Source organism: Zea mays, chromosome 1 (genome assembly GCF_902167145.1).
Source record: "Zea mays cultivar B73 chromosome 1, Zm-B73-REFERENCE-NAM-5.0, whole genome shotgun sequence".
Taxonomy (NCBI): Eukaryota; Viridiplantae; Streptophyta; class Magnoliopsida; order Poales; family Poaceae; genus Zea; species Zea mays.
Genome location: NC_050096.1, coordinates 54067751 through 54093807, shown reverse-complemented (window position 1 = coordinate 54093807; position 26057 = coordinate 54067751). Strand labels below are relative to the sequence as shown.

At 48.5% G+C, this 26057-nt stretch overlaps 1 protein-coding gene across 6 annotated transcripts; it reads left to right on the top strand.

Annotated features, from left to right (window-relative positions):
• Window positions 1-9030: 9030 nt before the first annotated feature.
• On the top strand, window positions 9031-24449 carry LOC103634608 (probable apyrase 1). 6 transcript variants are annotated; one of them, XR_556803.4, is made up of 11 exons: window positions 9031-9822; window positions 11278-11403; window positions 11510-11566; window positions 11724-11813; window positions 21556-21761; window positions 22428-22522; window positions 22962-23179; window positions 23285-23474; window positions 23565-23690; window positions 24126-24190; window positions 24309-24449. XR_556803.4 is itself a non-coding variant. In XM_008657056.3 (10 exons), exons 1-9 carry the CDS (start codon window positions 9481-9483, stop codon window positions 23675-23677), a joined length of 1437 nt encoding a protein of 478 aa, XP_008655278.1. In that variant the 5' UTR covers window positions 9031-9480; the 3' UTR covers window positions 23678-23690; window positions 23857-24111. The 6 variants fall into 6 exon arrangements, 5 of the variants coding, with proteins under 5 accessions (XP_008655278.1, XP_008655272.1, XP_008655289.1 ...); XM_008657056.3 differs by lacking the exons at window positions 24126-24190; window positions 24309-24449 and adding an exon at window positions 23857-24111; XM_008657050.4 differs by lacking the exons at window positions 24126-24190; window positions 24309-24449 and having other exon boundaries at window positions 23565-24111.
• The last annotated feature ends 1608 nt before the right edge of the window (window positions 24450-26057 follow it).

Here is a 26057-nt window from a genome sequence, read left to right as displayed (position 1 = left end):
TGACGGAGGGTTGATGTATGTCTCGGGAGAAGATGTCCGAGGGAACCGTTGTCCGCCCCGAGGCTATTTTAGCCAGCTCATCCGCAGTCTCGTTGTACCGTCGAGCGACGTGGTTAAGCTCGAGCCCGTAGAACTTGTCTTCCAGGCGCCGAACCTCGTCGCAGTAGGCCTCCATCTTCGGGTCGCGGCAGTGGGAGTTCTTCATGACTTGGTCAATGACAAGCTGCGAGTCGCCACGAGCGTCGAGGCGCCGAACCCCTAGCTCGATGGCGATGCGTAACTCGTTATCCAAAGCCTCATACTCGGCCACGTTGTTTGACACCGGGAAATGGAGGCGCAACACGTAGCGGAGGTGCTTCCCGAGGGGTGAGATGAAGAGAAGGCCCGCACCTGCTCCTGTTTTCATCAGCGACCCATCGAAATACATGGTCCAGAGTTCCGGTTGGATCGGAGCTGTTGGTAGCTGGGTGTCGACCCATTCAGCCACGAAGTCCGCCAAGACTTGGGACTTGATGGCCTTCCGAGGAGCGAACGAGATTGTCTTGCCCATGATCTCCACCGCCCACTTTGCTATCCTACCCAAGGCCTCTCGGCACTGGATGATCTCCCCCAGGGGGAAGGATGACACCACAGTCACCGGATGAGACTCGAAGTAGTGTCGCAACTTTCGCCGCGTCAGAATTACCGCGTATAGTAGCTTCTGAATTTGCGGGTAGTGGATCTTGGTCTCGGATAGCACTTCACTGATGAAGTAGACCGGCCTCTGGACGAGCAATGCATGCCCTTCTTCTTGTCTCTCGACCACGATCGTGGTGCTGACCACCTGAGTGGTTGCGGCTACGTAGATCAAGAGGGCTTCTCCCGCAGCGGGGGGGGCACCAAGATGGGCGCGCTTGTAAGGAGCGCCTTTAAGTTTCCGAGGGCTTCCTCGGCCTCGGGGGTCCAAGCGAAGCGCTCGGTCTTCCTTAAGAGGCGGTACAAGGGTAGGCCTCTTTCGCCGAGGCGCGAGATGAAGCGGCTCAGAGCCGCAAGGCATCCCATGACCCTCTGTACTCCTTTCAAGTCTTTGATAGGCCCCATGTTGGTGATGGCCGCGATTTTCTTCGGGTTGGCCTCGATGCCCCGCTCGGAGATGATGAACCCTAGGAGTATGCCTCGGGGGACTCCGAAGACACACTTCTCGGGATTGAGTTTTACGCCCTTCGCCTTCAGACACTTGAATGTCGTTTCAAGGTTAGAGAGGAGGTCGGAGGCTTTCCTCGTCTTGACTACGATGTCATCGACGTAAGCATCAACCGTTCGGCCGATGTGCTCTCCGAACACGTGGTTCATGCACCTTTGGTATGTCGCACCTGCATTCCTCAAACCAAATGGCATAGTAATATAACAGTACATGCCAAAAGGTGTGATGAAAGAAGTCGTGAGCTGGTCAGACTCTTTCATCTTGATTTGGTGATAACCTGAGTAGGCATCAAGGAATGACAGAGTTTCGCACCCAGCAGTGGAATCCATGATTTGATCGATGCGAGGCAGAGGGTAGGGAACCTTCGGACATGCTTTGTTTAGACCAGTGTAGTCTACACACATCCTTCATTTCCCACCTTTCTTTTTCACAAGCACAGGGTTGGCTAGCCATTTGGGATGGAATACCTCTTTGATGAACCCTGCAGCCATCAGCTTGTGGATCTCCTCGCCTATGGCTCTGCGCTTTTCTTCGTCGAATCAGCGCAGAGGCTGCTTCACGGGTCGGGCTCCAGCTCGGATATCCAGCGAGTGCTCGACGACATCCCTCGGTATGCCAGGCATGTCCGAGGGACTCCATGCAAACACCTCGGCGTTCGCGCGGAGAAAGTCGATGAGCACTTCTTCCTATTTGGGGTCGAGCTTGGAGCCGATCCGGACTTGCTTGCAGGCGTCGTCGCTGGGGTCGAGGGGGATGAACTTAACCGCCTCCGCTGGTTCGAAGTTGCCGGCGTGGCGCTTCGCATCAGGCACCTCCTTGGAGAGGCACTCCAGGTCGGCGATGAGGGCCTCAGATTCGGCGAGGGCCTCAGCGTACTCCACGTACTCCACGTCGCATTCGTACGCGTGTCGGTACGTGGATCCGACGGTGATGACCCCGTTGGGGCCCGACATCTTGAACTTGAGGTAGGTGTAGTTGGGGACGACCATGAACTTGGCGTAGCATGGTCTCCCCAGCACTGCATGGTAGGTTCCTTGGAACCCGACCACCTCGAACGTGAGGGTTTCTTTTCGGAAGTTGGAGGGAGTCCCGAAGCAGACGGGCAGATCGAGTTGTCTAAGGGGCTGGACGCGCTTCCCAGGGATGATCCCGTGAAAGGGCGTCGCACCGGCCCGGATCGTGGACAGATCGATTTGTAAGAGCCCGAGGGTCTCGGCGTAGATGATGTTGAGGCTGCTGCCTCCGTCCATGAGGACCTTGGTGAGCCTGACGTTGCCGATGACGGGGTCAACGACGAGCAGGTACTTTCCTGGGCTCGGCACGCAGTCGGGGTGGTCGCCCTGGTCGAAGGTGATGGGCTTGTCGGACTAGTCTAGGTAGACTGGTGCCGCCACCTTTATCGAGCAGACTTTCCGGCGCTCCTGCTTGCGGTGCCGAGCCGAGGCGTTTGCCACTTGCCCACCGTAGATCATGAAACAGCCGTGGACCTCGGGGAACTCTTCTGCCTTGTTGCCCTCCTTCTTGTCGTTGTCCTGGCCTTTGCCACCTTCCACCGGGGGCCCGGCCTTATGGAAGTAGCGCTGAAGCATGACGCATTCCTCAAGGGTGTGCTTGATGGGACCCTGGTGATAGGGACACGACTCGTTGAGCATCTTGTCGAACAGGTTGGCCCCTCCGGGAGGCTTCCGAGGGTTCCTGTGCTCGACAGCGGCGACAAGATCTGCGTCGACGGCGTCGCGTTTCGCTTGTGACTTCTTCTTGGCCTTCTTCTTCGTGCCGCGCTGGGCGGACGCCTCGGGGACGTCTTCCTGCTGGCGTCCCTGAGGCTGCTTGTCCTTACAGAAGATGGCTTCGACCGCCTCCTGACCAGAGGCGAACTTGGTGGCGATGTCCATCCACTCGCTCGCCTTGGTGGGAGTCTTGCGACCCAGCTTGCTCACCAGGTCGCGGCAAGTGGTGCCGGCGAGGAACGCCCCGATAACATCTGAGTCGATGATGTTGGGCAGCTCGGTGCGCTGCTTCGAAAATCGCCGAATGTAGTCTCGCAGGGATTCCCCTAGCTGCTGGCGGCAGCTTCGGAGATCCCAAGAGTTCCCAGGGCGCATGTATGTGCCCTGGAAGTTTCCAGCGAAGGCTTTGACCAGGTCGTCCCAGTTGGAGATCTGTGAAGGAGGCAGATGCTCCAGCTAGGCTCGGGCAGCGTCGGAGAGGAACAGGGGGAGGTTACGGATGATGAGGTTGTCATCGTCCGTTCCACCCAGCTGGCAGGCCAGCCGGTAGTCCGCAAGCCACAGTTCCGGCCTTGTTTCCCCCGAGTACTTAGTGATGGTAGTCGGGGCTCGGAACCGGGTCGGGAACGGCGCCCGTCGTATGGCCCAGCTGAAAGCTTGCGGACCGGGTGGTTTGGGCGAGGGGCTCCGATCCTCCCCGCTGTCGTAGCGTCCCCCACGCCTAGGGTGGTAGCCTTGGCGCACCTTCTCGTCGAGGCGGGCTCGACGGTCGCGGCGGTAGTGCTCGTTGCCGAGGCGACCCGGGGCTACAGGCATTGCGTCCCGCGTGCGCCCGGTGTGGACCGAGGCTTCCCGCATGAATCGAGAAGTCGCTGCGCGATGCTCCGGGGGGCACCCTTGCCTTCGGGAGGCAGAGCTCTTGGCCCGTCGTACCGCGGCATCCTCCAGGAGATTCTTGAGTTCTCCCTGGATACACCGCCCCTCGGTGGTGGATGGCTCCGGCATCGCTCGGAGTAGTATTGCCGCTGCAGCCAGATTCTGGCCGACCCCGCTGGAGGCCGGGGACAGCCTTGCCCTGGCATCGTCAGCGATGTGGTGCTGGACATCCCAGGCCCGATGACGCGCTTCTCCGACGACTGCTCGACCTGCCCACTCCTGCTCGATGTTTTGCCGGAGCTGCACAAGTTGTCCTGCTTCCTCGTCGAGCTTGGCCTACATCTCGCGGATTTGCTCGAGCTGTGTGTCCTGACCCCCCGCAGGGACTGGGACCACAGCTAGCTCCCGCAGGATGTCAACGCGAGGCGCAGGCCTAGGGGATCGTCGTCCTCCGGCATACCAAGGTGGTTGCCTTCGTCGAGACCCCCTAGATCGACGTGGAAACATTCGCGACTTGGGCCACAACCCTCGTTGTCAAGGCTGTGGCCATCATCGGAGCAATCGGAGAGGTAGTAGTCACATGCGACCATGAAGTCTCGCAAGGCACTAGGATTACCGAGCCCGGAGAAATCCCAACCAGAGTCGGGCTCGTCTTCTTCCTCGGAACCCGGGGGCTCATAGGTCGAGACGCCCGTCAGTCGGTCCCAGGTTGACCACATATGGTACCCCAGAAGGTTAGGATATGCCTTTATGAAAGCGTCCACCGAAGCGGGGTCGCTTGGTGGATCGAAGCTGAATCTAAAAGGCACAGGGTGGAAAACGGACGGTACCTCTTGATCGACGGACGGTGACGAAGTCATGTAGGGGACGGACTGGACCGTTATCTCAGGTACGAGGCTAACGCCCAGCAAGTCCTCCGCGAGAGTGCTGGCATCATCGGTCCGCTTGGGGTTGGCACGTTGCGGGGAAACGACACTCGCCGTCGTCTCGGACGCGAGGTCAACGCCTGACACGTCCCCCACTGGGGTGCCGGTGTCATCGACTCGCTCGACAGCCGACGAGGTGCCGCCTCCTGCTTGGCCACAGTTGCCCTGCCTCCTCCTCCTGCGGCGAGGAAGGTGGCAGGACAGACCCGAATGCTGCTCTTCCGCCACGGGGGAAGATGTCGTCGAGTCCGCCGTTATCGCTGTCGTGCTGCGGAGGAAGGAGTACCATGTCGTAGTTGCCGTCGAGGGACATGAACTCGAGACTCCCGAAACAGAGCAGCGTCCCAGGCTGAAGAGGTTGCTGGAGACTACCCATCTGGAGCTCGACGGGAAGTTGTTCGTCTACACACAGCAGGCCCCTACCTAGCGCGCCAACTATCGGCGTTTCGACCCCGGGGGGTCCCTGGTCCGACAAGTAAAAATTGTCGCTGCGTGTCCCAGCCCAGATGGGTTGGCGCGAGATGGAACACAAGGGGAGAGAACCGCGACTCGTGTTATCCTGCCCAGGGCGGATGCGCTTGCAGTAGGGGGTTACAAGCGTTCACAAGGGAGAGCGTGCGAGCCTGTTCGTCGGCCCGTCCTCCCGCGTGACCACCCTCTCGTATGAGGGCCCTGGACCTTCCTTTTATAGATGCAAGGAGAGGGTCCAGGTGTACAATAGGGGTGTAGCAATATGCTAACGTGTCCGGCAGAGAGGAGCCAGAGCCCTATGTACATGCCAACGTGGTTGTCGGAGAGGTGCTAGAGCCCTGTGCACGCGGTGTCGTGGCCGTAGGAGGAGCGCTTGAGCCCTGTAGAAGCACAACTATCGGGGCTGCCAGGACCTTGCTGACGTCTCCTTGCTTCCGTAGGGGGCTTGAGAACCGCCGTCGTTATGGACACACGCGGGTTGCCATCATTACTTGTTTACCGGGGCGAGCCAGATGGGACGCCAGTCTTGTTCCCCATAGCCTGAGCTAGCTAGGGGTAGGGTAATGATGTACCCCCTGTGGCGTGGTCGGTCCGAGCCCAAGGTCGGGCGAGGCGGAGACTCCTCCTAAGGCCGAGGCCGGGGTGGGGTGAGGACGCGATTCCTTCTGAGGTCGGGGTTGAGGCCAAGCCCTGGGGTCGGGCAAGGCAGAGACCACCTTCTGAGGCCGAGGCGGGGGCCGAGCCCTGAGGTCGGGCGAGGCGGAGACCTCCTTCCGAGGCCGAGGCGGGGGCCGAGCCCTGAGGTCGGGCGAGGCAGAGACCTCCTTCTGAGGCTGAGGCCCAAGGTCGGGCGAGGCGGAGCTTCCTGTTGCGCCTGAGGCTGGACTTAGCTGTTGTCAGCCTCACCCTAGCGGGTGGCACAGCAGTCGGAGCGGGGCAGGCAGCACTGTTTTCCTGTCAGGTCGGTCAGTGGAAGGGCGAAGTGACTGCGGTCACTTTGGCCCTGCCGACTGAGGAACGTGCGTCAAGATAAGGTGTCAGGCAATCCTTGCATTGAATGCTCCTGCGATACGGTCGGTTGGCGAGGCGATCTGGCCAAGGTTGCTTCACTGCGAAGCCTGCCCGAGCTGGGCCTCGGGCGAGTCAAGGGTGCGCCCGTTGCTTGAGGAGGCCCTCGGGCGAGGCGTGAATTCGCCTGGGACTACTGTTCCTGCCCGAGGCTGGGCTCGGGCGAGGCGAGATCGCGTCCCTTGAGTAGACGGAGCCTTGACCTGAATTGCGCCCATCAGTCTCTGCAGCTTGTGCTGATGGTGATTACCAGCCGAGTTTAGGAGTGTTGGGGGTACCCCTAATTATGGTACCTGACACTAAGGGTCTAGCTAACCCAGGCTAAAAGGGAAACACATATTGTGGTTAAAGATGCGTAACCTCTGTAGAGTGTAAAACTCGTATATCACCTATGCTCATGGTCAAGAGTGGCTCGAACACTCACGTGATTAAATGATGGAACTAAACTTAACTTGACAAGCATTGCATTGTGGAAATTATTATTTGTGATCTCTTATTTAATTAGGATGGTATTTACTTATACTTAGTAATTGCTAATAAAATTTTGACCAACAAATTTAAAATCAATGCTCAGCCTTAACCCCATTCCATGATAAGCTTACACTACACTTTTTCCCACACCTACAGAGTGATGACCATATGGGAGCTCACCCTTGTCTATAATCACACCTGATCAAGAGTAGGTACCGCCAGAGGATCATGAAGATGAGTTTAGAGAGGTCTAGGTCATCGTCACATAGTCAACTACGGTCATGGAGGATCGTTGTTGTCATATGGTGTAATCTATTAGTTATTTTGTACAAAAATTGTATTAAGTAATAAAAATGTGACATTGATTCATGTACCACGAGTCATCATATGTGTGAGACTTGATACTGACACACATTTGAGATAAATCTGGATTTGTCCTTAAATCCAGGTGTGACAAATGTGAAGAGAAACATTAATAGAGAGAGGTGTGTGAAGAGCGAAAAATAGTCTGTCTAGATCAAGTGTTAGAGTCTTGTGTGAACCCTCCACTTGAGAGAGTGTGACTTATAGGTCACCACTAGCAAAAAAATCGATGATAACCTTAGGCTTGCCTCAACGTGGATTATGTGGTTGACAAACCACCAATTCTTTGTGCAAGGAAAATGAACCAAGGCCATTTTATTGTTAAGTTTTGATGTTTAATGATCAACATAACAACTTGGGCTAACCTTTTTTGCTAGTGTTTATGGATATAGTTCAAAGGATGCAACATAGACTTGCACAAAGTCAAAGTGGTGATCGATAAGATCAACATCTCGATAAATACATTAGAAGACTCATTAAATGTTCACAACAACATGCAAGAGTCTAAGACATAAGATGAAACCAAACTGGACATGAAGACCACGAAGAAATAAAGAACAAAAACCATCACAAAGCGTCAGTCCTTATGCTAGTACTTTTCCTCACCGATGCATCAAACTTGTGCTGTTCACTAGATGTTCAGATTGTATGATGGAGGTTTCAAACTGAATTGGCTAAAGGTAGGGCATCAGACACGATCGTTGGACCGTTGGCCTAGACAACATCAAACTAAATAGAGACATTGTTCACTAGAGGGTCCATTGGTCAGTGTAAAGGACAGAGAGGCATTGAACCCTAGACTGTAGTATGATTGAGGTCTTCGAACTAGTATGACAGTACCTAGAAGTTCTTGGGGATCTAACTATAGGGTGTTAGACCGTGGAGATTATAGTTCAACGAGCACCAAACTATACTACATCGGATCAATGTATAACTAGCTATTGGGCTGCAACAACTAGAATAAAATGTCTAGACACGTGACATAATTTGAGGTGTCAGATCATGAGATTTGGTCCAACAGTAGGCCATCGAACTGTTTGAGATGAGCGACATTTTTTATGGCTAGTCTTGGTCTTAGAAGCTATATATACCCTCCCAACTGACCATTTAAGGAGTGTGGAAGATAAGGAAGACATCAATTGAGTTGAGACTCAAATACAATATCTCTAGACGTTAGATCACTGCCATTAGCATTTGCTATAGGTTTAGTTCTAGTAATTAGAAGTGAGGTTAGACACAAGTCTTACCCCTTGATGCTTGTGCACGTTATTGTAATAATTGTATAAGAGGGATTGTAAGTCTTGCGAGATTACACCATCTGTGTTTGTGGTGTGACCACTACTATATACTGGAGGAAACAATAACTACAACATTTCGGCAGGAAACTCAACAATGGAGACAACATGGAGCATCTAGAAGAGGCCATAACCGGAGCACCAATTACGTGTGAAGAAGGTCTGATGCGATTCATGAAGTCATCTGACTAGAAGGTTTGACCTTGTGTGAGCATTCCCTTTTATGGGGCTCCAACAAGTATCGAGGGAAAGCTTGCACACTTCTTAAAAATACATGTATATCAGTAGGAGTTTATATTCCTATCACACTTCAAGATTCCATATTTATATTATGTTACTTTGGTCATATGCTTTATTCTTTTAGCTTAGTTATAAACATGTATAATTCTTTATGGTAGAAATAACAACATTTAGTCAAAACAATAATTACACATATGATAATTTATTTATTGCATGTATTTTAACTAGGTGAAAAAATAGAAGCTATAGTTTAGAGAGAAATTAGATTACCCAATTCACCCTAACTTTTGTACGCCACCATTCATTTCCGTTAGGAAAATTATCGTGTCAACACTTATCTTTGTGTTGATTTGTAAATTTTTAGCACTAACTTGCATTTACTTCTTCATACTACTGGCTCAGACGGCGTGATGCAATTCGTCTCGCTGGCTCAGACGGCTGTCCTCCACAACGCGGCTCGGTTGCGACCACGGCGAAAGTCGCGTAGCCACTTCTCCGAATCGAGCCAAATTGGCTCATGCGCCACCAGCTCCTCCCTCTCCACCCCGATCGCAATGCCACTACGTGATCAACCCCAAAGGTCGCCGTGACCGTGCCGGAGAGATCTCGCGCTCCGGGCCCGTTACCGCGCAGCTGTGCTGTCGCAGGCCCACCCGTTCACCCACTCCGCCACGCTCTCGATAAGGCCGCCGCACGCGGCCGCACGCACCGACAAGCTGGAGCCGCCGCAGCAGGAGGCGGTGAAACCATCGCCGACCAACGGTCGCATCCGCTACCGTACGCCCTCGGCAGCCGATCTGCTCCCCGCTGACGATGTCGCGGCGGATGCCGCGGCAGCCACAGTGGTGGCCGCGAGGATGCGCCGCTACTCGGGCGCCGGAGCACGGCAGCAGCAGCAAACGGAGGCGGTGGCCGACCGCGTGCACCGGTACCGTCGGGTGCTGATGGTGTTGCTCTCGCCGGTACTCCTCATCTCGTTCGTGCTCCTTCTCATGCCGCGCGCGCCGGCCTCCGCCTCAGGGGGTGTGCTCCTCGCCGTTGGTGGTCGGAGGTGGGGACCCCGGGCCGTCGAGGACGGACTGAACAAGTATGCGGTCATATTTGACGCCGGCAGCTCTGGGAGCCGCGTGCACGTGTATTGCTTCGACGAAAACCTGGATCTAGTGCCCATAGGGAAGGAGATTGAGCTGTTCAAACAGGTGAATGGTTTAGGCTTTCCTCTTGTCCATTTAGTTTGAGTTGTACCTGCTGTGGTGTGGTGCGTTTGTTGGCTGGATATGTTCATTTTGTGGTCGGATGCAGAGGTATCCTGGAGTGGCCATAGCCCATAATGAGATTATTGATGCATCCTGTTTGGTCTTCTACTATATCAAGCCAAACTAATAGCACTGCAAATTCAGTAACACTAATTGGCCACTCTAACAACGAAAATCCAGTTATATCATGTATTGCCTAAATGTTGCTGTTGTTTGTTTTTTTGGCTATTCCAAAACTTTGGCGAGGCTCTTGAGAGTTCACAACCAAATAGTCCTGCACATATTTTGTGCAGAATTTGCAAAAGAATCCAGAAATCTGTATTGCATATATAATCACTTTGGGCCTGTTTAACAATGGTAAACTGCACGACTTAATGTTGATCTTTATATTTGTTTCCCATAAATTGTTGGAACAAAAACCTACCGTATCAAAATTTTCACAGCCAGAAGCCCAAAAGAATGTTGGCTGATGAAGTTACGCTACTATGTGGTTTTGTCTTTTGTATCAGGATATGATAAATTGCACACGTAGCAACCACTACCTGCTTATTACTGGAGGTGAGCCCTTGCCATACAAAGGCATTAAGCCAGGACCTTGTCATGATAAATTAGTGTTGTTAATTCAAACGTGAAATCAGTTGATTTTTACCTAGAGATGACAACTTTAGGGATATTACAGCTTTGGTGTGTTTGTAATCAGGAACATTTTTTAACTATGTAGAATACATGTCAGAATGTGACAGCATACAGCTAATTCTTAGGGAATACCAGAAGTAGAAGATTAAGAAGAACATTTTCGGTATGGATTTGGACCAAAATGCTGTTTTGAGATTTCTATGTAAATCTACTTGAATTTTGGAAAAGTTTACTGAAAGTTAAGTTGAAAACTAGCTTGAAACTTCTTGAAGAATTGTCCGTTAGTGGCAGGAAACTGGATTTGTGATTCTTAGCTGTTTGGAGTCTTGGAGATAAAGAAATTAAATATTCTGCCCCTCAGGAATCTTTCATGTTATGGGTGCTAGAGCAAGAAAATTGGACGTTAAAACATAAGAAATCATACCAAAGTAATGCACTGCAAAAATGCAAGTTACAGGTAGTTGTTCCAAGACTATATCTCTATGAAGCAAGCTAAAGCCTCAAACAATATATCATCCTGGTTGAGCCCGCTCTCACGTCTCAAAATAATATACCTTATAGATGTATAGTTTCTGAAGGACCTGAGAACCCACTGTGTAAAAATATACATCTCTACTCATTGACCTGATCATCTGTAATTACTCTATGCTAATATATTGTCGCCCTATTATATATTTGAATTGAACAGACCAATTGACTATCCAGAAAAGAGAGGGAATCTAACTTCTCTGATTGTTTATCTGGCTCTCATTTTGGCTCTAGAAAAAACCAGGCCTGAGTGCTGCAAAGGGTCCACAGGAGGCTGCTGAATCACTTATTTCTCTTTTAGAGGAAGCTGAGAAAGTAGTTCCAGCAGAGTTGCGTGAACAAACACCTGTGAGGGTTGGGGTGAGTGATGGTTCCTGTATTGCATCTTATGCTAGTGGAAACTGAAACAGTATCATTTTTTGCAACAGTGTTTCTACCAAAAACATGATTTTGGACCCTTGTGCAGGCCACTGCAGGTCTCAGAGCATTAGGGACTCAAAGGTCTGAAGAAATTTTGCAAGCGGTAAATGTTCTCCATGTCTTATCCATCAAGATCTGATCATTCCATATTTTCTTTAGTAGCCTTATTTTTTTATATTTGTATTTTATGTGCTGCATATTCTCTTTTAGTTTTGAATTGCTTGTTTTCCTTTTGTTGTTGCTGAATATGAGTTCTTCAGGTTAGGGAACTTCTCCATGACAGTTCTTTCAAATCTCAGCCAAATTGGGTCACTGTTCTAGATGGATCTCAGGAAGGCGCATTCCAGTGGGTACAATGTTATTCTAATTTGCTCCAGAGCTTTGTTTTCTTCCTATTTTGTTGTTTAGGATTGTTAACATTGTTCTGTACCCCCTCCAAATTATAGGCTACTTTATCTTTGTTCAAAGTCGAACCATTAAGTTTGACTAAGTTTATAGAAAACACACCATCATCTACAATATCAAATTAGTTTCTTTAATTTCTCCATAGATGGTGGTCTGGCGGTCTTCCATTTTCAGGTGCGTGCCCGTAGGGACAAACATGCCAAGACCGTGAGAACTAAACAGTGAAAACTGAAAGGAAAGACATCAGAATTCTTCAAGGAAAGGATTATCAAGGACATTTGGAAGGAAGAAGATGATACAAACCACATGTGAGAGAAGATGACAACACGCATTTGGAAGATGGCCTTCGAGGTGCGTGGAGCAACCAAAGGGAGTGAATGCGAAGCTAAAGATACTTGGTGGTGGAACGAGAATGTCAAAAGGGCTATTTTTTCGAACAACGCAGGAGAGCTGCATATTATTTCATTAAGGAAGAAAAGAGAACCAAATACACAGAGGAACGAGACCTCCCTAAACTCGCAACACACTAACACAACTCCTCTAGAGAGCTAAAACAACACGATGCTAGGTAGCAACCAGCTATGGGGTCTGCACACTCCTTAAGAGGAGCACTTGCAGGATGGCGGCCTCGGCTAGGCACCACAAATGGCCCTCCGCAGCCACTCGAGAGAGGACTGATTGCACTTGAGGTTGGGCACCATCAAACACGCACGCATTTCTATGCCTCCACAACATCCATGTGACTAGGATCACTAAGGAGTTGAAAACCTTCTGTCCAGGTCTCTTTGACCTGGGCTTATTTCTTCTTCTTAATATATTGAGGTGCAGTTCTCCTGCGTTTTCCTAAAAAAAGATTCTTGTCGCGAAAGGGCCTCTAGCGTAATGGTTAAGGCTTCCGAGTAGCACCTCCAGGTTCCATGTTTTATCCCCCTCGGGGGTGAATTTCAGGCTTGGTTAAAAAAATTCCCCTTGCTATGCCCCGCCTGCTCTCTGGTTACATCCTGCGCGCCACCCTCCGACTAGGCCGTTGCAGAGTGGGCGGTGACGGCCCGCTAGTGATGGGGGCCAGGGTTCGGGATTTTCTCGGTCGGGACCATGTTTCGGTCTCTTCTTAACATAATACCGGGAGGGTGGTCTCCCCCCGGTCTTGCCCCCCCCCCCCCCCCAATTTTTCCAGGTTCTTGTCAAGGGAAGCCACTATTAAGAAGAAAGAATGCAATATGCATTTGTACCATGATAAGAGTATGGACAACATAGTGAAGTACAAGGTAGCTAAGAAGACTGCAAAATGAGCTGTGTGGCAAAGGGTAGGGCATATGAGGAACTTTACCGATGTTTGAGCACGAAGGAAGGAGGGAAGGACATATATAAGATGGCTAGGGTCCGCGATAGGAAGACAAGGGACTTCAACCAAGTTAAGTGCATTAAGGATGAAACATATCATCTCTTGGTGAAGGAGGATGAGATCAGACACAAATGGCGAGAATATTTTGACAAATTGTTCACCGTGGAGATTGGGGACACAATCTTTCATTTGGATGATACTTTTGATGACACTAATAGGCGCTTTGTGCGTAAGATCCTAGAATACGATGTTAAATAGGCATTGAAAAGGGTGAAACATGGTAAGGTGATGGTCCTTGATGGTATCCCAATTGAGGCATGGAGATGCCTCGAGGACATAGCTATAGTATGGCTAACCAAGTTCAATCGTATCTTCGAGTCGAACAAGAGTCTGACGAGTGGAGAAGTATATTGGTATCGGTGTACAAGAATAAGGGAGCTATTCAAAGTTGTATTAATTACCGGAGAATTAAGTTGACGAGCCATACTATAAAGCCAAGAGAGTAATCGAGCATTGTCTAAGAGGAATAACTAGAATCTCTATGAATGAATTTGATTGCTTGCCTAAAAGGTCAACCATGGAAGCCATTTTCTTAATAAGACAAGTGATGGAGCAGAATAGGGAGTAGAAGGACCTGCACATGGTTTTAATTAACTTGGAGAAGGCTTATGACAAAATAACAAGCAATGTTATGTGGTGGCTTTGGACAAACATAGAGTTCCAATGAAGTATGCTGGACTCATTAAGGACATGTACAATAATGTTGTGACTAGTAGTCGAACAAGTGATGGAGACACATATGATTCCCCAATTAGAATAGGACTAGATCAAGAGCTAGCTTTGATACCCCTGACCCTTTTACCTTGGTGATGGACGAGGTCACAAGGGACATATAAGGGGATGCCCCTTGGTGTAGCCTTTTATGGACGGTGTAATGCTAGTTGATAAAAGCCAACCATGCGTAGATAGTGAGAGACAAAATTGGCAGAAAATATGATGATTGATTAATGGGAGCAAAGGTTCAAGTACATATAGGCAAGGATGTCTACAGAAAAGGAAACAATCCTACACAATCATAGGAATAGGAAACAATCCTACACAATCCTATCACGGAGGTCCTTGCATATTGAGACCAATTAACCAAATAAGGGGCAGGTGCACAAGGCAACAAGCCTGTGTAGCTGTGCCACCTAAATGCTTAAAATAGCACACACTAACACCCCCACAGTCAGATCGTCAGCCATTGCGCACGTTCAGACTGGTCCTGAATTCGTTGAAGGCAGAGGATGTGAGGCCCTTGGTGGAGATGTCGGCATACTGTGATGTTGTCGGCACATGTAGGACACGAAGAGCACCAGCGGCAACCCGTTCTCTGACGAAGTGTAGATCAATCTCAATGTGCTTGATGCGTTGATGCTGGACGAGGTTGGAGGTCATGTAGACGACACTGATGGTGTCACAATACACTAGTGTTGCACGACGAAGAGGAGCGTGGAATTCCAGGAGGAGCTGGCGCAGCCATGTGGCTTCGACAACTCCATTAGCCACAACGTGATACTCGACTTCAGCACTAGACCTGGCGACAGTGTTCTGACGCTTGGAAGACCAAGAGATGAGGTTGTCACCAAGGAACGTAGCATACCCGAGGTGGACCTGCGCGTATCCATTCAACAAGCCCAATTAGCATCAGTGTAGACCACAAGATCAGTCGCTGTAGACGGTGGACACACTAACCAGTTCAACCCAAAAGCTTAAACTGATGGGAGAAGGTAGCCGATTCCACTTATACACTTGAACACCCCCACTCACGTGCAGCCAGAGAGAAAGGCGTAAACACAGCCAAAGAGAAAGGCAAAAACATGGAAATAAATGGGTGGAGGCACAAATAAAGCATCTGACAGGATTCGAACTCGAGATCTCTGGCTATGATACCATGTTAGAGTAGACTGGTTAGTGCGTCCACTCTAACATGTATCCGAGCCAGAGGTCTCGAGTTCGAATCCTGGAAGAGGCTTTATTTGTGCCTCCACCCATTTATTTTCACGTTTGCGCCTTTCTCTTTGGCTGCGTTTGGGCCTTTCTCTCTGGCTGCACGTGAGTGTGGGTGTTGAAATGTATAAGTGGGTTGGCTACCTTCTCCCATGAGATTAAGCATGTAGGAGGTGGGCAATTCACTTATATTATATTCCAACAAACAACATAGCCAATATCGGACTGAGTGAATGTCAACCACTGCAAAGCAGCAAGACTGCGGAAATCCGAAGCGTCAGTTACTGGCGCACCATCGGTTGAAGCAACCTTTGGATTTGTATCATCCGGAGTGAGACAAGGCTTGCACTTTGACATTCCTGCGCGATCAAGTAGTTCCACCATGTATTGCTTCTAAGAGAGAAGACCATCGCCTGAGGGATGAACATGCAAACCAAAGATGTGATGTAGCACATCGAGATCCTTCATGGAGAACTCCTGTTGTAGGGCTGAAATGATCCGACACAGAAGGGCAGGCGAGGAAGCGGTGAGGACGATGTCATCAACATATAGCAGCAAATAGGCAGCGTCAGATCCACTCCGGAAGACAAAGAGTGATGTGTCAGACTTGGCCTCAACAAATCCAAGGGTGAGCAAGTATGTGGAAAACCGACTGAACCATGCGCGAGGAGCCTGCTTCAATCCGTAGAGGGACTTGTTCAGACGACAAACGAGGTCGGCGTGTGCAGGGTCTTCAAATCCGGACGACTGAACATAGTACACTGTCTCAGACAGAGTTCCCTGAAGAAAGGCATTCTTCACATCAAGCCGGTGTACATGCCATTTCCTGGATAAAGCTAGGGAGAGAACTGTGCGAACCATAGCTGGCTTTACCGCTGGACTAAATGTCTCAGAAAAATCCACACTTGAGCGCTAGGTGAATCCTCGAAGAACCCAACATGCCTTGTACTGCTCCAGTGTCCCATCGACATTGAACTTGTGTTTGAAGATCCATTTGCCTGTCACCACGTTGGCATGAGGTGGTCAGGGCACGAGATCCCAAGTGTGATTTTGCAGAAGGGCAGCATGCAATTCCTCCATGGCAGCACGCCAACTCGGGTCAGCGAGCAGTGGCGGATCCAGAAATAGTCTAAAGGAGGGGCTACTAAGACAAGCTTATTTTTTTATTCTAAGTATTATGTTAAAACCATCTTCTTTTTGATGAAAAACTTATCCATTCTATCCCTATAAACATAAACATTAGTTTTATTAACTAACCTAGTAAATAATTGATGAAACAAAATTAATTAAAATTTCGAAAAACAACTAACGTAGAGTTTCTAGCATGTTGCAGGCCTGCAATTGTGCCAGTATCCTGTGCGCTACTCTTGTGCGTGGTGGTTCACTGCCCAATAGTTCTTGTTTGCGTCTGCTAGGGAGTGCACTCAGTGCACTGTGCAGGCTGGATGCTGAACAACGGTTCTGGCTTGCTAGTTGCTAGTGCACTGCTTTTAGGCTGCTAGCTGTTGCATGCTAGGTTGCTGGCGTGAGCTGCTGTTGCAGCACAGACAGGGCTAGCGTGTGCTGTTGATGCATGCTAGCGTAGTGCAGAGACAGGACCGTGACTGGGGTTGCAGCCCCGGCAACCCTGAGTTTGAATCCGCCACTGTCATCGAGGCCACCACGGTAGATCTTGGGTACCAGGGAGATTTGGGTAGCATGGAGCAGTGCTGGAACGCGAAAGCCGCGTTTTGCGCGCGTCACCATGGGGTGTTGGTTGGTCACTGGCTTGACAGCAGCTGCACCCTTCGGAAGCGACACTGGAGATGGAACGAACGGCTCCGGAACGACATCCGTGCGGTCCCGATGCGTGTAGACGTTGGTGATGACGCGCGCCTGAGGCTGTAGAGGCGGGAAGCTCGACGGTGGGCCGTGAGTGGCGGCATCCGTCTATGCCGCTGGGGCGCTGGCGAGGTGTATTCGGGGTCCTAACACGTAACCGAGGCCACGCGGGCGCTGTGGAAGACGCCGTCGGGGCCTTGCGTGACGCGGGAAGGGGCGATGTGGCCGCACGTTGCGCGGTGGGAGCGATGAAGCTGCACATGGCGCTGTGGGGACTTGGTGGTGGCGGCAAGAATAGCGGCCGGAGGAGGCTGCTGGTTCGCCAAGGTGAGCTCCTCGCGGACGGCGAGGAAGGTGGGGAAGGGTCGAGCGCGACGAAGCAGGGCGCCGACGTGGTTGAAGCGCTCGTTGAGGCCGCATATCACATTGAGGATGAGGGTGCGGTTTGAGACGACCTCCCCGAGGGCGCCAAGGTCATCGGCCAACTTCTTGAGGCAACGACAATACTCGACGATGGAGAGGTCTCCCTGGACGAAGTTGCGGAACCTCGTTTCAAGCTAGATGGCACGTATTTCCCGGTTCCCGAGGAACTAGGACTCGACGGCGAGACAGGTGTCCCAGTCAGTGTTTCCCTAGGAGGAGATGATCTCGACGAGGTCATCGACGAGGAGGTCGAGGATTCAGGAGTTGACGACGTAATCCAGGGACGGAACCGGGGCATTGAGGTGGACGTGATCCTTGAGGGAGAACTTGCCAAGGGTCAGTAAGAATTGGGCACGCCAGCGGTTGTAGTGGCCGGAGTCGATGTCGAGGACGATGTGGACGAGGCTCCGGATGTTGCTGACGGCGACAGTTTGGGCACGAAGGTGGAGGAGGGCAACAACCTCCTGCAGTAGCATGACGCCATGGATATCCGTGGGCGCAGGAGCGGAGGAGTCGCCCTCATGGAGCAGGGGAGCGAGGGCGGTGGCGGCAGCCTTGGCGACCGCCCACTCCCGATCTACGCGCGCCATTGCGGCGTCGTGAGCGTTGGCAGCGGCCATGCCTCCTCCTTTGCCTTGGCGACACGGGCAAGGGCTGCGTCGTAGGCTTGCTGGCGCTCCATGGCAGTGGCACTGGCCTTCTCCTTGGCTCGGCGGGCGTCGACGTCGTCCTGCTGAACGCGGGTGAGGGTGGTCGAGACAAAGTCGGCGAGTCCAGCGGCAGCAGCAGTCGCCTTGGTCGTGGGTGACTGTGGAGTGGCATACATGGCGCAACACGGTAGGGAGGCCAGCGCGCTAATTGAGCGGAAGCGAGGGAATCCAAGGTAGAACCCGGACTCTTGATACCATGAGAGACAATGAATTGGTAGAAAATATGATGATTGATTAATGGGAGCAAAGGCTCAAGTACATTTAGGCAAGGATGTCTACAGAAAAGGAAACAATCCTACACAATCACAGGAATAGGAAACAATCATACAAAATCCTATTAGGGAGATCCTTGCCTATTGAGACTAATTAACCAAATAAGGGGCAGGCGCACAAGGCAACAAGCCTGTGCAGTCGTGCCACCTAAACTGCCTAAAATTGCACATGCTAACAAATAGGAAGTTAGAGTTATGGTGGGAAACTCTTAGACTCCAAAGGTTTGAGACTCGGTAGAACCAAAGTTGAATATATTAGACATGACTTCCACACTACTACATGTTAGCGTAATTGTGTATTTCTCTCCTGTAATGGGCCTTCACCCAGACACTCAACTATATTAATATACTCCCAACCCGCAGGGTTTCAGTCTATCCAACATGACGTCAGCCTAGGGTGTCTGAGACGACGATGCCAAGTGGTGGACGAGGTGGTAGTAGCCAAAGCATGCGAGGAAGACACGACAATGGAGGAAGTGGGTAGCCGGAGCGTGTACAGCGGCCCCGAGTTGTCTCATCGGACGAAAAGGGTCCTAGTAACCAGTTCCTTCACAGATAAACCAAAAGGGTCAAACTCAATGGAATAAGAGTTGCTGGTGGTAAACTGACAAACAAAAGGAAGATTCTGAATGATGTGAGGAGCAACAAGAACGTCTTTGAGGTAGAACGGTCCTGGAAGAACCGAGTCACCTAATGAGGTGACTGGGAGGGTGGAACCGTTCCCTACAATAACAAAGGATGGAAGGGAGGGATGAGAGTGAGATAACGTGCCAGTAGCAGGAGTGGTGTGGTAGGAGGCGCCGAAGTCGACCACCCAATCTGGAGAGGTGGGGGTGGAGTCAGCGTCATGGTGCTAAATGAGGTGGCGAGGGTAGCTTGGTCCCAACCTCTAGCCGATGGGGACTAAGGGTTCGATGTAGGTGTCCCTAGGAGTGGGAGGAGAGGTAGAGCCAACGACGGGTATGGTAGAGGGGGCGCCGAAGGCGGTGGGACACTGTAGGAGGGTGTAGTCAGTAGAGCTGACTGGGGGGGGGGGGCGTGGCGAAGAAGCACCCATGGTCGGGTCCGGCCACATGAAGGTGGTCCTGGTCCAGGGGTTCTAGAAAGACGGCCACGCTGGACCGTCGCCGTGACCGGTGGGGCCACCACGGGAAAAGTCACCACCCTCGTGGTCGCCCTTGTGATGCCGACGACCGTCGTCAGAGCTGGGAGCCTGACGAGGAGCTTTAGGAGCGGTGGGGGCATGAGGAGGGCGCGTAGGGCCCCCCTCGTCGTTGGAGGGCGAGGGGACTTGCCGACGAAGGACTCGTTGTAGAGTGCTGTGGCGACGCGGGGGACTTGACGTCCATGGTGAGCTCATCGAGAAGTAGCTCGTTACAAACATCATGGAAGGTGGGGAAAGACACATATCACTTGATGAGGGCCTTCACGTGGTCATAGCGTCGACTAAGACCATGCAGAAGGTTGAGGACAAGGGTGTGGTCGGGAACGGGCTCGCCGAGGTCGTGGAGGGAGTCTGCCATGCCCTTCATCCAATGACAGTACTCACCGACAGAGAGATCCCTTGGGAGAACAGGCAGAAAGCGGCATTGAGGTGGAGGGCGCGGGCGTCCCGGTTGCCGAGAAATTGTGCCTCGATGGCAACCCAGGCATGTCGAGTGGTGCCCCACGCTCCAGTGTTGAGGTAGACTATCGTGTTGTGGCCAATATCGTGGCTGAGGCTTCCTGGCTTCGTCAGCTTCATGAGCTTCACAGCCTCTCGCGCGCGCCACCCTCGTCTACTGTGATAACGTCAGCACAGTCTACCTCTCCACCAATCCTGTGCAGCATCAGCACACAAAGCACGTGGAGATCAACCTCCACTTCATCCGCGAGCGTGTCGTTGTCAGCGATGTTCGCGTTTTCCACGTCTCGACCACTTCGCAGTTCGTCGACATCTCACCAAGGGGCTTCCTTCCACATTTTTCATCGAGTTTCGGTACAGTTTCACATATGTACATGATAGAGTTGTGACCGAGGGGGGCGTTAGCGTAACTGCGCCCAAACACTCATCTACATTGGTCCCAACCCACATTAGGGTTAGGGTTTCAGTCTACCTAACGCTACACATGAGGAAGGAGATGCTAGTTTGGAAGGTCAAGTAGTGCCTAAGAAGGATACTTTTCAATATTTAGGATCAATGCTGTAGAGAGACAATGATATTGATGGAGATGTTAGGCTTAGATCAAAGCAAAGTGGATGAAGTGACATCAAGCATCTGTCGTTGGTTGTGACAAGAGGGTATCACAGAAGCTAATATGCAAGTTTTATAGGACGACGATTAGACCTACTATGTTGTATGGTGCATAATACTAGCCTAGAAAAGACACTTGTTTAGCAGATACGTGTTATGAAAATGTATATGTTGTGTCGGATTTGTGGCCTTACAAATAGAGACCAAGTCTAGAACGATGATACATGATAGGTTAGGGGTAGCACTAATTGAAGAAAAGATTATACAACATCAGTTGAAATGGTTTGAACATATCCAATGGAGACCTCTAGAGGCACTAATGCATAGTGGGATTCTAAGGCACGATAGTAATAGGAAAAGAGAGAGAGAGAGGAAGGCCGAAGTTGACATGGAAAGAGGCAGTAGAAGATCTGGAATAATGGAATATACACAAAGATTTAGCATTGGATATGAGTGCATGGAAGACAGCCATTGAACCTTGACTTGTGGCTTCTGTAGAGTTTCAACTCTAGCGTACCCCAACTTGTTTGGGACTAAAAGACTTTGTTGCTGTTGTAATTTCTCCATGAAGTATGTCTTGATATTGCATTTTATTTGAACTACTAGATATTAATAAAATTTATAAAAACTTGATCAAAGTTAGAGACATTTGACTTAGAACAAACTAAAGCGACCTATAGTTTGGAATGGCGTGAGCAGTTGGTTTTAGCTTGTTCCTGTCTTAACTTTTTTCCCCTCAAATAAGCAGGAGAGTTGCGTATCTTTGTATGTTCCTGTCTTAACTTTGACTTTGGCATTTTAACTTTGAAAGCAAAATGGTTTCTCCACTTGCTGCTTTTCTGCAACCTTCACATTAAAAAAAGCAACATGGATGACTTTTCTATTATGTTATAGGTTACCATCAATTATCTTTTGGGAAAATTGGGAAAGCCATACTCAAACACAGTTGGAGTTGTTGATTTAGGAGGTGGCTCAGTCCAAATGGCTTATGCTATCTCAGAGAAGGATGCAGCAAAGGCACCTTTAGTAGCAGATGGTGAAGATTCATATGTCAAGGAGCTGCTACTTAAGGGAACAACATACTATCTTTATGTTCACAGGTCTGAATCAAATGTGCCATGGCAATCTGAGATTTATCATTGACTTTGTTCTACTGCTATTTTCTACCATTCTAATACACCAATGATGCCAAAATGGTGAACCATGCGACTAGTGTGGCTTACTCCGTTATTCTATATTGGTTGAGTCATTCCATGTGCAGTCTTCATGACATTGTTAAACTATTAATAGTAGGATCGACCGAGAACTTATTATCTGAAGTTTGAGGACCTATGTCATACAACACTATAGAAAGACGAAACATGCAATTATTTGGAAGTTGCTACAGGTTGTTAGCAACTTGGGTGGTTGCCTGGTTGGGTCCAAAAATGGTTTAAGGAATTGTAATATTGAAGAGTTAAAACTGGTTTACTTGTCACCAAGTGAGGAATAAGAATATTTGGCATCCCATCATACTTAAAGTGTTTACTTGTCACGAAGTGAGGCCACTATATGTACTTTGGTCAACCCTATCACCTCCCCCCCCTCTTTACATTATAATAATTCTGACATGGAATATCGTTTTATGTTAAAAAAAGACATGGAATATCGTTTACCACAATGTGATGGACAATTATTGGGACAGGCATGAAAAGATTGCCTCCATATGAATAATATGTGTAGAGAACATAGCTGTAATATATAACTACAAATGTTGTTATCCACAGTTATTTGCATTATGGTTTGCTGGCGGCTAGAGGGGAGATCTTAAAAGCTGGCGAAGGCAGTGATTACAGCGACTGTATGTTGGAGGGGCATCTTGGTATGGTTGCTTGATTTAATCTACTAGGCCCAATATATAAATCTTACGTATCATTACCTTTTTATCTTTTTTGAATTTGAGATGAACTTCCTATACTCTTACTGAAATTATGTCAACATTAATAGGGCAAATGGTTATTTGTAACAAAACCAAATATTTACCTGAGCTTTGTTCTATTCTATGCAGGGTCCATGCCCTGTTGTGAAAATACATAAAGTAATATGTTGACTTGTCTTATGAATTTTGTGTGCTATCAAATATTAGTCAAAACATTACACTATTCTGATAATGAGTCCGTCGATAAAATCATGCTACTTCATCAGCAGATTGATCTTGCAATGAATACACTACATATTCCAGTTTACAACAAATTGTCAGTATCTGTTTTCTGTTTATTGCTCATAAAATTATCCTATCTTAAATGTGCTATTAAACTCAGGGAAATACAATTACGGTGGTAATACATTTGAAGCATCAGGCTCACCTTCTGGTGCTAGTTATTCCAAGTGCAGGGCTCTTGCAGTTAGAGCTCTTAAAGTTGATGAGCCAGCATGCACACACATGAAATGCACATTTGGTGGTGTGTGGAATGGTGGTGGTGGAGATGGACAAAAGAATCTTTTTGTGGCATCCTTTTTCTTTGATAGGGCTGCCGAGGCAAGTCTAATTTTACGATTGACCTTTCTGGTCTGTCTGAAGTGAATTGCTATTGCCATACTGATCCTAGTCAAGATTAGCACCTAACTGTGCCCCATCATTCAGGCTGGTTTTGTGGACCCAAAAGCAGCAGTTGCTAAGGTTAAACCTTCAGACTTTGAAGAAACTGCACGCCGGGTTTGTAAATTGAACTTGAAGGATGCACATGCAACCTACCCTGATGTCTCAGAGGAGAACATTCCCTACCTTTGCATAGATCTTGTCTACCAGTACACATTACTTGTCGATGGATTTGGTATGGCTTATTTCAAATGAAAAAAACATCACGATAACAGTAGAACATATAACCTCCACATCTATGTTCTTACACCTGTTTTTTTTTCAGGCGTTGATCCTTATCAAGACATTACCTTGGTAAAGAAAGTGCCTTATGGTGATTCGTATGTTGAAGCAGCATGGCCCCTTGGTAGTGCCATTGAGATCGCATCTTCATCATAGAAACAGCACGGCAGTAACTTTTTGTTTCTTTTTTTATATAATATATATATAAATCTTCCATTACTATAGTTTTTGGCTTAGTTTACTGATCTGTAGTAGTGAGCTTAGATCCTGGGTTTGATGCTAAGGTTTTGCCTTGATTCACCATTTGTTCTCAATTTTCCATTCTATTTGTGTAGGTTCCTACACATTAACAACGTACACATGGAGTATAGATTGTAGTTCTGTGCAAGCATTTTCCCCTTTCCATCCCCAGTTATTTAGAATTCTTTGTCATTCATCCTTAGTATGCTCTGTGGGTTCTTCAGTGTGATGCCATTCTTTTTGTTTCCTTCGGCCAACTTCGGATTGCTCAATGTAATAAACGCATGGTTCTTCTTTGTTCCCTGGACGGTTCATTTGTAGCCTTGTAGATTTAAAGTTGTTTCCTCTTATCACAAATATTTAGGTTCTGTGTGGCGCATATTTTCCAGCAGCTTCACGAGTCATTTGAAGTTGTTTTGAGCTGAACAGGTATTTTCAACCATTTTTCAAACAGCTTCACATGTAATTTTTTTAAAATATGCTCTTAGGAGGGATTAATGTGGAAGGAAACTGAAATAGCTGTTTCTCTGAACTTCAATTCACTTAGGCGAGCTCTTACACTGAAGTTGTGAGACAGTGAGAGTACATGGAAGAATTTGTAAGTGTGTTTTAGAGCCAGTTTGGCACAGCTTCTATAGTAGGTTTTGGGTAAATATAGAAGCTTCGTCAAAGAGTTTTAGTTTTTTTACTGATAAGTGATTCTGATTCTTTGTTGACTCTGGAAGTGTTTCTTTGAAATGTACTAGGGGTAGCGGGTGACAATGGGCTCTAAATTTTATACTATAAGATTTAAAGATCGAATTAGGATTGGGCTCTATTTCTATTTATTTTTAAACTATAAAAGTATAAATTATTTAAGGTCCTACCATTTTGTGAAGAACCATTTAGATCATTTTGTGAAGAACCATTTAGATCGCGATACATTACCACCCCTAACTAGAGGGTTGGGAGCTAAAAAAAGTAGCTTCTTCTGATCCACTCTATGCATAGAATTACTGTATAATTAGGAGGACCGCTGTATAATTAGTTAGGACGCTGGAAGCTGGAAAAAGTAGTTTCTCTGGATTCAGAGAATCATTGTATAATATAGTTTGTCCTAAAGAAGTGATTTTAGTCAAAAAAATCATTTCACTCCCAACCTGGTAGGATGAACTCTACCAAAGTGGGCCTTAGAGCATCTCCAATAATTCAAAAAAGCAATTGGTTGATCAATGAGTTTTCAAGTGGCAAAAATTTGTGAAGAGTTCAGAGCATATTTATTGGCTTTCTCCAACAATTTTCAAAATTTTGGTCCTAAATATAGAAGACAATCACGAATTCTAGACTTTCTAAATCATCTTAACAACTTTTATATGTTTCTCTCTTATATACTTGGATCAGGAATGTTGTTTCTCACGTCTCTCCATCTTTCTAAAGGCTAAAATAGAAAAATCCAATAGATAATTCAACAAGTACATGTATCGGTATCGCAACATGAGGGGCCATCATTATAAGGAACATGCAGAGACATTAACCACGTCATTTTAGAAAACTTACAAGTAAGATATCCTAGATCGGTACCACTAGATGTGTGGCACAACGAAAGAAGAGGTGAAGTAGCGATCTAACGTAGACGCACACTGATGGGGAGAAAGTAGTTGATCATGATCGTCACATCCTTAATCCATACGTACGAGCGCAGCGAGGGTCTCACGATTAGGTCTAAGGGAAGCGATAGCTAGGGTTGCATGTGTGGTGGAATAATGTAACCCTAGTCGATTACCATATATTTATAAAGCGTATATATTTATAAAGCGTGTTAATGGGCTGTGGTCTATTAAACCTCATCCCAAAATGAGTTGGACTCTAATCTAAATTGTTTATGATTGCCTTTTGGGTATATCTCTAATAATGTCCCACTTGCACTAGAGGCAATCATATTGGCAAGTTTCAATATTCCACCCTCTTAAGTGTGTGACTCGTTAGGTTCATGTGCAGACAACAGTGAACAAAAGATGTTTTTGAACTACAAGTCAGTAGCGATACCTAGCAGGATATACTACCTCTCGAATGTACATAAAGATCATATCGGTCGAACCTTGATACACGTACTAATCCTTTCGTATATATCAGTCAAGCTCAAGACGAGGTGAGATACGTGCCATCCTTGTTATAGCTCAATCATTCACTCGGTCAAATAGTGGATTTAATTTATGACTAATATTTAGTCACTATCATTATGTATTTAATCATATTGACAAGGCCATGCACTTCTTAATCCAACTATATTGAAGGCCTAGAGATATATCTCCTGTTA